At 37.2% G+C, this 12,692-nt stretch overlaps 1 protein-coding gene across 1 annotated transcript; it reads left to right on the forward strand.

Annotated features, from left to right (window-relative positions):
* Positions 1-335: 335 nt before the first annotated feature.
* Positions 336-11,378, forward strand: TRMT6 (tRNA methyltransferase 6). The gene is made up of 12 exons (XM_015826727.1): positions 336-843; positions 2,287-2,414; positions 3,467-3,576; positions 4,618-4,709; positions 4,799-4,882; positions 5,606-5,730; positions 6,574-6,920; positions 7,442-7,495; positions 7,589-7,674; positions 8,785-8,887; positions 8,971-9,057; positions 9,819-11,378. The coding sequence occupies exons 1-12, from the start codon at positions 536-538 to the stop codon at positions 9,969-9,971; spliced, it is 1,677 nt and encodes a 558-aa protein (XP_015682213.1). The 5' UTR covers positions 336-535; the 3' UTR covers positions 9,972-11,378.
* The last annotated feature ends 1,314 nt before the right edge of the window (positions 11,379-12,692 follow it).

A 12,692-nucleotide genomic window follows, 5' to 3' on the forward strand; every position in this document is an offset into this window, starting at 1 on the left:
CGCAAAGAACATTATGCACATGCATCAATTATGTGCCATAGCAGCGTTATAACACTAACTCTTACACGCCAGGCCCGAAACCAGGGGTAGTCAACCTTGGCTCTTTTATGACTCGTGGACTTCAACTCCCAGAATTCCTGAGCCAGCACAGCTGGCTCAGGAATTCTGGGAGTTGAAGTCCACGAGTCATAAAAGAGCCAAGGTTGACTACCGCTGCCCGAAACGGAGAAGAGTGGAGAGAGTTGTATAAAATGAGCCCGGAAGCTCCAGCTCCTAAGTTAAATTAGTAATCATCTCTTTTTCTACCTCTATGTTGTAAACTAGAAAAGGGTGTCTACATAGAGACGTCAAATGATAGAGCGGCCCTACAACCTTACGAAAAGAAATTCCTAAGCGCGCAAGAGAGTTGCCGATTGATTGCAGTTGCCCGTTGTTGTTGTTGTTTTTAACGCTCGTCGGACTCCTTTTCACGTTGCCACTGTGGCGCCCCTCCCGATCACCAGGGCGCTCAGCGCCTCTCTATCCCTCGATCTTTATGACGAAATGGCCGTCAAGACCAACCGCTCTTCGGAAGAAAGGAAACAAAGTCGCTTCCGTGGCTCGTGCTTTTGGGGGAAACCGGAAGAGGGCCTTTCCTGAGTTGGCGCTTGTGCAAGAGGGTTTTTTTTCCCCCCTTTTCTTTTTCCGCGTGGAGTTCGGTCAGTTTCCTCGGCGTGAGGACTCTGGAAGGGTCGCCATGGAGGCGTCTCCGCGGTCCTCTTCTCCCCATGTCATCTGCGAGGGAGACTGGGCTGTTCTGAAGCGGGGGGACGTGTTCAAAGCGGTCGCCGTGGTGAAACGAAGGTAAGCCGCCTGTTCGGGGGTGAAGCAGAAGCACCTTCATCTTCTGCAACCTTCGGTTTCATTTCGGCCGATTTTCCGGGGAAAGAAGTTCCAGTCCGTTGCTGGAACTGGCCTTTCCATTCTCCCTTATGCAAGAGGGTTTCAAACCTGTGCATAATGGGATAATGTTCACATTAATGAAGTTGGAAAATAGTTTTAAGAAGTGTGTTATATTAAAAAAAAATGTTTTTAGTTAAGAAGAAATATTGCTATTCTAGTGCAGGGGTAGGCAACCTTGGCTCTTTTGTGACTCGTGGACTTCAACTCCCAGAATTCCTGAGCCAGCATGGCTCAGCTTGGAAACTCTCCCTTTCCCTTCAGCATGGCTGGCTCAGGAATTCTGGGAGTTGAAGTCCACGAGTCATAAAAGAGCCAAGGTTGCCTACCCCTGTTCTAGTGGAATTTCAATTTTCTAGAAAGAGGCAGCATTGTTCAATTGTGAAAAGACCGAACCTCATCTCTCTCTTGGCAGTGGAGCTTCACAGGCTGAGGGTACTGAGGGACTTGTAACTTATTGCCTTGAGAGAGAGTTAGAAGTGACTTAGGAATTCATAGCCATCATGACAGTTACCGTCTTTCCCCAAGTTACAGGTGCAAAGTGTACGGAAAGCTGCATATTAGATCTGGTTTCTGATTTCAGATTTCATTTCAGAGCAAAGAACTTTAAGCTGGTCCAGTCGCTAAGGAGTTGTCAGCTAGAATATAAAGGTGGCTGCTACCCAATTAAATTGAAGAGTGTGGAGCCAATTCAAGTTCTCCTCTTAAAAGAAATCCCCTTGTAGGGTTCTTAGAGGCACCCATTTTCAATCATTGCCTCCTTTTAACAAGCGCCAACTTTTGGGGATTCAGAAGAGCAATTAATATCAGATTATATCACTAGAACTTGGAGATAAATTGAAGGTTATGCCTGTGTATGAGTTATAATGGTTTTTAGGTACCCCATCTTCCTGTTCTATTTCGATAAAATGTTTCTATTTTATGGAGTAATCTATTGGTTTTAATCCTATTTATGTATGATTGGATTGTGAGCCAATCCAATTAAAATGATATATAAGCCTAGTAAGATAAATCTTCTTCTGATTTTAATTTACTTGCACCTCTTACTCATAAGCTTTACAGTTATTTCAGCTTACTTGCATTTGAAACTGGAGTTGAATATACTGCAATTCATGTACGCCAGGGGTGTCAAACTGCCGGCCCCGCAGGCTGGTTTCATCATACCGAAGCCGCGCTCACCCCATTGCCGGCAATGCAGAAAAAGTCCCAATATGTCGCGACATGTCACGTGACGTGGCGAGTTTGACACCCGTGATGTACGCCATTTTATTCCTTTTTCAGGTTTTGGGTTGTGAATATTGCTGGGTTCTATGTTTCTAACTGATTTATCAATGCTTTTGTTTTTAGAAAAATTGTTTTTGAAAAACAGTGGTTCTGCTTAGATAATGCCATTGGGCATGTTTATGGAACATCATTTGAAGTGACTAGTGGTGGTAGTCTTCAGCCAAAGCGGACATTAGAAGAGATGAACCCAGGTATGAGTCCACTAGAAATTATTTAGATAGCAGAAGTATGGAATGTGCGTACTTTGATATTATAATCCTGATGCTTTTCTGTAATTCTGATACTTTTCCTGAACAAAGTACAATATGGGGAGGAGGAACAAGGGAAGTATTTTAGTCGCAACTTTTAGTCTATGTGATAAAACCTGCCCAGACTTACCTAAGCACTCAATACATTTTATAAATAATAAAATAATACCTGCCAGTCTTTAGGTCAGCGTCCAAAGATTTTTATCAACATCTATACAAGAAATAAGTTCTTACATTGTTGGCATGAAACTCTGATAAGAATCTTTGCTATCTTATAGACTGCCATGGCTGTGCAAGGGAACATTCTTTTATCCTTGATGAAAATGTGATGTAAAATTTTAAAAGAAAGTTTTTTTATGAGATATATATAACAAAATAGAAGGGTAGATTCAGACTCAAAATTAGATTTACCAGATATATTTGATAGCCAGAACAAAAATTATGAACTAAAAACATTAAATGTCTGTTTTAACATTTAAATTATTAATAAACAATGGCAATATTTAAATAATATCCAAAGTGCTACATTATTTGTTAAGATCTGATTTATAGCATTTACTTGAGAGTTTCCATTGCTTGAGAATACAAAGTAACAAAGCATAATTCTTTCAGGAACACTGTGATGTTATGGTTTATGTAAGAGATAACCATTCTTACAAGGGTCCTATGTGAGAAATTATGGGCAAGCTGAAATATACTAGCATCATTTAAATGTTAAATTTAATCAAGAAATTTTCTAAAAAATCATCTCATCTGACAAAAAACAAAAAACAAAACAGAAGCACAAGTGAAAAGAAGCTACAGTAACACTTCCTTTTGCCTGATAAATAAGTAAAAGGATTTAAGTCATCCTAATTTCCTGTTTTGTTTCCTAGATTATTATGGTACCAGTTAGAAATCACCTATGATTTGAAATATTTTTAAACCTTCAGTAATAGTTCTTACAAGCTTATTATTTTTCTAAATAATATTTCACAAAACTTTGTTTTATTTAGAAACAAAAGAAGCAGGTACAGATAATCGTAATATAATTGATGATGGAAAATCTCAAAAACTGACCCACGATGATATAAAGGCTTTGAAGGATAAAGGCATTAAAGGACAGGTAATCTTGCATTCTCAATTGCATATTATTGCTTCACTTCACAAGTGAATACTTTCTTTTAGAAAGCTATATTGCTAGGAACAGTTACAACTAGAATCCTTTTCAGCTGAAGAATGTGAACAGATGTCATATAGTGATTGAAATTTTAGACTTAAACTGAGGAAGCAACCCCCCAAAAAAGCAGTGGATGACTTTGGACCAGTTGATAGCTTTCAGCCCAATTTGGGCATCAGAGTAGCATTGCAATAAAACTAGGCAAGAACCCCATTTATGCTACCTTTCGTTCCAAAAAAAAGCAGGATATAAATGTATAAAATGTATAAAAGGGCAATTGCTTTTCTATACTACTGGTAAATACAAGCCACTCTTCTAAAAGTCTCAGAGAATTGAAGTATTGAATCTTGGACTATTTCATGTAAAGTATGAACTTTACAACTCAACTCTTTCTCTTGTCTGGTTCTTGACTGGATGATATGTATCATGAATGATCATAATGAATGGAATGCAGCATCCATTTCATTTACATTCAAGACATTGGTACTACTTTTCATGTATAGTTCTCTGAATTCTTTATGGCTAAATGTTAGCCTCACATTTAGTAGATGCATGACTACATTAAGAATAAATATATATTATAAATATATAAGATGTGTATGCGCACGCACACATCTTCAAGTCAATGTTCACTCCTGGCAACTGCCTGGGACAAGTCCCTGAGTTTTCCTGGCACATTTTTTTCTCTCCCTGAAATTGCTTGCTGTTGCCGCCTCCTCAGAGGGTGAGAGTGTGTGACAACTCCAAAATCAACCAGCTGGCTTTATACCTTAGGTGGGATTAGAACTCACAGACTCCTGGTTTCTATTTTGGTACTTTAACCACAACAGCAAACTAGCTTTCCTACTAAATTAAAAAAAAAATTACATGAATGCTCATTAGTCACTGTTTTATGTACTGGGGATTTTTGTGTTTTGTTTTGATTTAAATGCTTTATAAATAACTATGAGAAGAGAATGATTAACCAATCTTTTTTTTTTTTTGAAGGAAATAGTTCAACAATTAATAGAGAATAGCACCACGTTTAGAGACAAAACAGAATTTGCCCAAGATAAATACATCAAAAAAAAGAAAAAGAAGTAAGTTGAATTTTGGAAAACAGATTGTTCGGTGAATCACAAATCATAAGTAGCTTTAACACTGTTTATTTGTACTGCTTTGCTTACAGATATGACGCAGTTATGACCATCATAAAACCATCTACTCGTATACTATCAACAATGTATTATGCAAGAGAACCAGGAAAGATCAAGTAAGGCTTAATGTATTTCATTTATATGGGGAATCTGTTGGACTACATTTAGCAGTAAATGAGTGGACAAATGTCCTCACATCAATAGTTACAAATTGATACAACCAGTCTATAAAACATGAGAATCTTTTCCTGACAGAATATAGTTTGCAATCATCTCTGTGTGTGTGTGTACTTTAAAAAAAAACATAGGAGATTTTGATGGTGGCTACCAACTGGACTAGAATTTGTATTAGTCATATCCTGCATGAATTTCCAGTAGACTTTTCCCCCCTCAAAGCTCTCCTTTTGGTAGATGAAGGCAAAACCTCAGCTGCAGATTTCTGCAGATATCTTTTTCTCATCAGTGCTACATAAACTATGATGGAACCGAAGGTATAATAATGAGTTAAGGCACTTTTCAGCTTCCATCTACAATACTACCCAGGCCTTTGGCGAGAGAGAATGAGACCCTTTGTTTCATTCCATCTGGAATGGACACACTATCTTTTATTGATTGTGTTGTAATTTCTCATTGCACGTTGCCCAGAATCATTGGGAGCTAGGCAACATAAATGTTTAATAAAATATCATTATATCTTTACAGCCAGAATTTGTACTTGCTAAAGATATAAATTAGAACTAGGAATCTGGTATTTCTAATAAAATTTATTGTACTCAAGTATTTTAACTCAACAGCAAAATTAATCTAGTTGTTTGTTTGTTTTTTTCAAAATGTCCTAGCTATTTGCGGTATGATACTCTAGCCCAGATATTAACTTGGGGAAATGTTCACGCTGGCAACAAGATGATAGTAATGGAAACCTGTGCAGGACTGGTGCTAGGAGCTGTAATGGAACGAATGGGAGGTGAGAATAGCAGAATATAACATGTACAACTGGGAGTGTGAACATTTAATAGTAATATTTCTATGGCAGCTTGTGCATTTGATTCTAAAACTGGGAATTTTTTTTACAGTTAAGCAAGATGAGCAGCTTTCTAAGCAAAACATTCATTACAAAATATAAAGATGTCAGAAAAGTAGAGAAATAAGATGCTTTTGGAAAGACAATTGTGATTTGTCCTCCTTTATTTATTTTTGTCTAACTACTATTTTTAGGTTTTATGTAGAAGTAAACAGATAAAGGGAAATCTCTGTTATTGTGAATATAGTTATTACTTGTTAAAAGTGTTCGCTGAATTTAGCTTGGAAGAGTTAGTCAAAATATGGCTGCTTGGATAAGTCGACTGAAATTTTTGGTTTGCTTCTCTTGACTGGTTTTGCCCCATTTCATTTTGCGAATATTTTGGAACTCAGCGGAGCTTCAGAACACCTTTGCTAGATAACATAGGGAACAAGGGAAGGCAGATGCTCTAATACAAAAATGCAGCACCCGACGGAACGGCCAAGTTCAAATAATCTTCCCCTTGTTCATAGTAATTTGAACTGAAATCGCCTGTAGATGCTTGTCTAAAGCTCAACATTTTTTGGATCACGTGAAGAATCCATTACTTGCACAGATGAATGTGTCAGGTGGCCAGTTTTGAAAAACATTCTTTATGATGATGTTAAGCGTTGGAGATGACTTCTGTTTTCTTTCATGCAAGTCACTGCTGTACTTGAGAGAAAATAGTTTGTTTAGATCGTCACAGTGTATTAGTATAAACCTAGTCTTATGCTGGCTGTATTTTACTTTGATCTACACTTGCAGGTTATGGATCGATTGTTCAGATATATCCAGGAGAAGGACCTGTTAGAGCAGCCACAAGTTGTTTTGGATTTCCTAAAACCTTTTTTGACTCTCTCTCTGAGTTCCCCCTCAGCAAAGTGGCCAGCGTTCTGTCTGGAACATTTTCTTTAACATCATTGCCTTCAGTGTCTGAAGAGAACACACCAGTGGCAGAAGACAAAAATGGTTCAGGGGATGACAAGGAACTTTCTAGACCAGAAGTAGACATGGAATGTGGTCCTAAGGTAGCTATGGAGAGCGGTCAACCTGAAGATCAAGAAATGGTGGAATTTACATCGGAGGCACTTGATGATAAAGCCAAGGGGACAGTAAGATCCTGTCATTTTATGATAGTTGAAATTTAATTAAATAATTGAACCCATTGCTATTTAAACAGGTATGCTTCTCAACGCAGAGAGTCACACTGCAGCATCAGTTATTACATGAATGCTTACTCTGTTATGCTTAGCTGCATTATATGTTAATTGCAAGATCTTTTGATAGAAATCAGATTTAATAATAATTAGAAACGTGAATAAGTGCAATGCACTCTGCATTGCTAAATATAGTCATAGCACCAGAGTAATTTTATCCATTGTGAAATATTTTTGGAGTAATTGTGATTTCTGTTCACGTTAAGTCAGCTATAAGTTAAAATATCTCGGGCTGTAAAGCTGATACATAGCAATGTAAGTAAAGTTAGAATTAGGATGTTAGATAATTGACTTTATTGCAATGTTTAACACAAGTACTTGTTTAGCAAAATATTTAATCATTTAAAGTATTTCAGGTTGAAGCACTAGAATACGTTTTGTCATTTTTAACCATTCTACTTTTATCTTTCAAATAGACCTTTAAATCTGAGGAAGGAATTAGAAAGTTAAGTCCAAACCAGCCTATAAATGTGTGTATTTTTGCAAAATATTACAGAAATAAAGGTTTTTAGACCCTCTCTAGTTCTTAAAACCATTTAGCCTGAATTTATTCATATTTTTAGACACATGACAAACAAAAGAAACAGGAGGAAAAGAAGAGAAAGCTGATAGAAGCTGCTGCTTTGTTGAAAAACAAGGATGCTGATGGGTGAGAGTTCGGTTGTTGTATTGAACACGTCCAGAAATATCTTGCTTTATAATTGCTTTCAAAAAAAGAATTTGCCATTCTAAAAATGTAATTGGATGTTAGTGTTCGTAGTAAATAAAGGAATACTTGTCTATTTATCTTGAAGCCTATAGCCAAGGCTTAGCCCTTTCTGGGTTTCCCTTTTTTCATTAGCTTGTTAAATTTCTGTGTTAGATCGAAAGATGCTGTAAATCAGTGGTTCTCAACCTGTGGGTCGGGACCCCATTTGGGGTCGATCGACCATTTCATGGGGGTCGCCAAGCAAGGCTGTCCGCCATTTTTTTGTCCGCCATTTTTTCCCCTTTTCCAGCAGGTGCCTTACCTCCCTTGGGCTGGGCCAGCTGGGGGTCGGCCTGCTCCGTCTCTGCCGCTTGCCACCTACGCCTCGGCCGGCGCAGGGGGCGGAACCACGCATGCGCAGCGCTCCCGGGCAGGGAAAGTCCTCGACTTACGACCGGTTGGGTAGTCCTCGACTTACGAGCGGTTTAGTCCTCGACTTACGACCGGTTTAGTCCTCGACTTACGAGCGGTTGGGGTCGCGGCATTAAAAAGGTTGAGAACCACTGCTGTAAATGGTCAAAATATTTTCAACACTGAAAGGATGAAAACAACCTATGCCATTCCTATGACGGAGAGGATTTGTCCCTACATCAGCTGTGATGAATGGCTCAGCCTGTCTGTAGGGTTAATGCTAAAAGCCCTTATATATAAGGAAAATAACCAAGGCGTTAAAAGATGGTTCAGATCTAGAATAAAGTTGAGGAAATTCATGAAAGTTTTTTGTTCCTAATCTGTATCGGACAAAGCCTCTCTAATGTGGCCCTCCTTAATGTGGGCAGAACATTTCTTCAAATTTTGGCAAACCGCCTGGTTTTACATCACTGTAACTTGCAGTCTTTTCCTTTTTTTTTTTAGATTTAATCTGGGATTCAGACTGTTTTTATATCTGTGTACAAATGTGGAACAAAATAAACTTTGCCAGACTTTTAGATACATTTTTCATAGCCAAAAAAGGTAACAGCTTTGATGTTTGGAAATGCAGCTAACCTTTGTCTATCTTTCCATTAACAGTTTAATTGTAGCCAGTCGATTTCATCCGGCAAGTTTATTGCTCCTCTTGTTAGAGCTGGTAGCTCCTTCGAGGCCTTTTGTTGTCTACTGTCAATATAAAGAGGTGAACCCAATGTATTTTCTTAACTTAAATCTTTTTTAAAAAAAAATTCAGTAAGCTCATATAATCAGATTTTCTTGTTTTAGCCACTACTGGAATGTTACGCAAAACTGAGAGAGAAAGGTGGCGTCATTAATCTGAAACTTTCTGAAACATGGTTACGAAACTATCAGGTAAGAATCACAAACATATATGTACCATAGAAAATGCAAGTAAATCAGGGAAATTATGCATCTCTGGTGAAATGTATATTTAAAATTATGAAATGGGGGGGAATCTTCTATATAAATAAAAATGTAAATGTTCGTTTGTTCAAAATCTTAAATCTCCAATTGCTTTGAAATTTTGACACAACGTTGCATTCGAATACGCGTGTGTTTTTATATACCGTACCTACTATTATATAGATATCACACCTGTGACAGGCATTGTGAAATTAAACATATTAGAAACGTGCGCTTTGTCTTTTCTTTCTTTTCCATTTAACCAGACTGAGCCACAGCAACGCGTGGCCGGGTACAGCTAGTAGAAAATAAATCATTGTTGAATCTATGCAAAGTAATTTCATATTATAAGTATTCTCTTTGATTATCCACTGACAAACCTGCCACTCATTGTAATATTTTATCCTGTATTGTTAATGTATTTTTATTTCAATTCTGGTCAATGATCTAATAAAAATATTCAATTGTTCAATTTGATGTTATCATTGATTCATAACTGATCAATGTCGAATAATGGTAAGAATTTCTTTTTCTGAAATTTCTGCAAGGTAAATCTAAATGGCATTGAGGGTCTGCTTTTCACACTTTTTATCTAATATGCGTCCTCTGGAAATCTTTTATTGATGTCTGATCCATGAGCCTCACAGAACGTGCTATTTAGTCCTGCAATTGTTACGTAGCTTATTTGCCATTTCTTATTTTTTGTTCAGATCTTGCCAGATCGAAGTCATCCCAAATTGATAATGAGTGGTGGCGGTGGGTACCTACTGACAGGTATCACTGTTAAAAATGAAAGCATAAATACCAGTGACTGCTTAGACGAGCCATCCACTAAAAAGCGTAAGCTTCAAGAGCACCATTAATGCCTCAAGAAATTGTCCTTGTGTTCTGTTATTAACTGTATTTAAAGGCACAGCGGAATGCACTTTGTTCTTTTCTAAATCGGTCAGATTCAGCCAAATGTTTTTGTTGCCAATGTCATTCCAGACTCAGGTAGTCCCCGTAACATAATGGAGTTTTATTTTAGAAGGATATGATTAAGAATCAGTCTTCCTGAAAATGTTGCAAAAATTGCAACTGAAATCCCAACTTGGTTGTGTTTCAGAATTTTATTTTCAATTCAGAAACCATGTTCTTACTAATCCCATTAGTAAGATTTTTTTTTTAACTAAGGTTTTTTTTTAACTAAGTGAAATAAATGTACTATTATCAGTGAGAGAGGCAAGACTGATGCTAGACTATTGCACATTTTAACCATTCTGAATTTTTAAAAAAGTAAACATCGCATATTGCTTCAGAAATGTGAAAGTAACGCTAGCCTGTTTTCACTGAGCACTTTTTAAAAAAGAAAAGAAAAACTGGTTTCCATCTTTTTAACATGTGATAACTATTTTTATGTGGAGTTTTTAATCTGTAAATCTGCATTTCAATAAATTATATTGTTTTGTAGTACATGCATTATTTTTTTCTTTTAAGCAGGAAAGTATTGTTAAAATAAGAAGCCTTCTGGATGGCAACCAAACTGTTGTGTTTCCCAATGTGCTTGTTGTCCCCCAAAGTTCACCTACCATTGTGCTGGGCTCTGCATTATCTTGTATTTGTGAATTGACCCCCATTCACCCAAATTCAAACAACATCTAGCCAGATATGTATGTCAGTAGGGGCCACTAAATTCTTGAAGCACTCTGGGGAGTCACAAGATTTAGAACATTGATCATATCTTTCAGTTTTGATTTTGGATCTGTTGCTGCTTTTGCAACTTGATTTATTTCTTCGGTTCTTAGCACCTGTACATTGCTTTTATAAGCTGTCTTGAATGGCTCAGGGATAGAAAGTTAAGGTATAAAGCGACTAATAAAGAAAAAAGAGACAGATCCATTTTAAAGAGATATAAAAAGAGATCCTTGAAATAGATTGATTTGATTGAAGAAACTGCAGGCCAGTGTGGTAATCCTTCCATACATGTGCTCTAAATCACTTTTTCCCCTTTGAATCCAGATCATAGAGCAATCCTTTGTTTTTAATTTAAAAAGATAATCAACCATCAACTTTAAGACTTGGCTTTTCCCCACAAGCATTTGGGGCTGGTTGAATGGGATTCCCCTTCAGCTGTTTCTATTATGGTACTTGATTCCAACTTATATTCTGTATTTCATATTTATACAGTATATCATGTATGTTTTAATGTTACATGGTTCTTTTTTTTGGATGTTTTTTTTTGTTATCGAACTGCCTGGAATCACATTGTTTGAGCAGCCTTATGAATCTGGTAAATAAATAAATAAACAAGAGGAAGAGGAAGACTGGGCAATGTTTTGTTACAATGGGGCCAAATGAGCGGTACTTACAACTGGTCCTTGGAGGTCTGGCATCACAGCGGCCCCACGGTTGCATGATTACATTCTGAGTGCTTAGCACCCAGCTCACAATTATGATATTGCAGTGAGCTGCGGTCATGTGATCCTGAATTCTGGGGTTCCCTGCCAGTATCCGACAAAAATATCAGTGGGAAAGCTGGCAGGAAGTTGGAAGTTGTGGTCACATGAATTCCTTGCTTAATGACAATATCTGGGACTGCTGGAATTACTGTTACTATGTGATGCAGTCATGTGACTCCATGCTTTATGACAAGTTACTTTGCAACAGCAATTTTAGTCTCCATTGCCATTATAAGGTGAGGATTACTCATTACTCATACCCATACAAAAATTCCTATAAACCCTATAAAAAAACACTTAGAAAATAAATAAATAAAAATCTAGCCCCCACTTGGCTGCATTATGATTGCATCCACCGCAGAGCTTGGTTTGTCTAAGTAGTTAAATTAAAGCAGTGACCGGGTTGTGTGTGTAAAAATACTTATTATGCCATGAAACTTGGTAATAACCAACTATGTCACTCAAATGTATCACAGCAAGGCTGAAAAAGCAATGCTTTGGAGTTTTGCTTTTTTTTTTTTTCTATACCCACATCAAAAGTCTTGCTGGGTAAATATGTAAATTGTTTTACAAAGCAATTTAAATACTTGAAATTGGTGTTGGAGAAGACTTTTGAGTATACCATGGACAGCCAAGAAAGCAAACAAATGGGTCATCAAACAAATCAACCCAGAATTGTCACTCAAGACAAAATGACAAGGTACAGTTTTTCGTACTTTGGACATATTTGGTGAAGATCCAGCTCTCTGGAAAAGACTAGTGCTGGGAAAGGTGGAAGGAAAGAGAAGAACAGGATGACCAGCAGCAAGGTGGATGGACTCAGTTACAGTGACAATGAATGCACCATCTGAAGACTTGTAAGACCAGATAAGAGGTAGATTGTCATAGAGAAAATTAAAAGGTGATATTGACGTGATGGAACATAACAAAAGCTTTCATCTCATTGGTTGACATAGGTAAGTGCCTCAAGCCTTATGCAAATATTTTTAGTAGTCAGACTATAATAGTATCCCATGTATGATGTTAGCTAACTTAAAAGCATTTCAGCAGAATGGAACAGTTTAAAACCCTGTGGCATTCTAATTTTAATAACAGTGAAATCTATAATGTAATCTAACACCTGAAACTTGGGGCCCAAACATCAAA

This window comes from Protobothrops mucrosquamatus, unplaced genomic scaffold (assembly GCF_001527695.2).
Source record: "Protobothrops mucrosquamatus isolate PMUCROS unplaced genomic scaffold, P.Mucros_1.0 scaffold3259, whole genome shotgun sequence".
Classification (NCBI taxonomy): Eukaryota; Metazoa; Chordata; class Lepidosauria; order Squamata; family Viperidae; genus Protobothrops; species Protobothrops mucrosquamatus.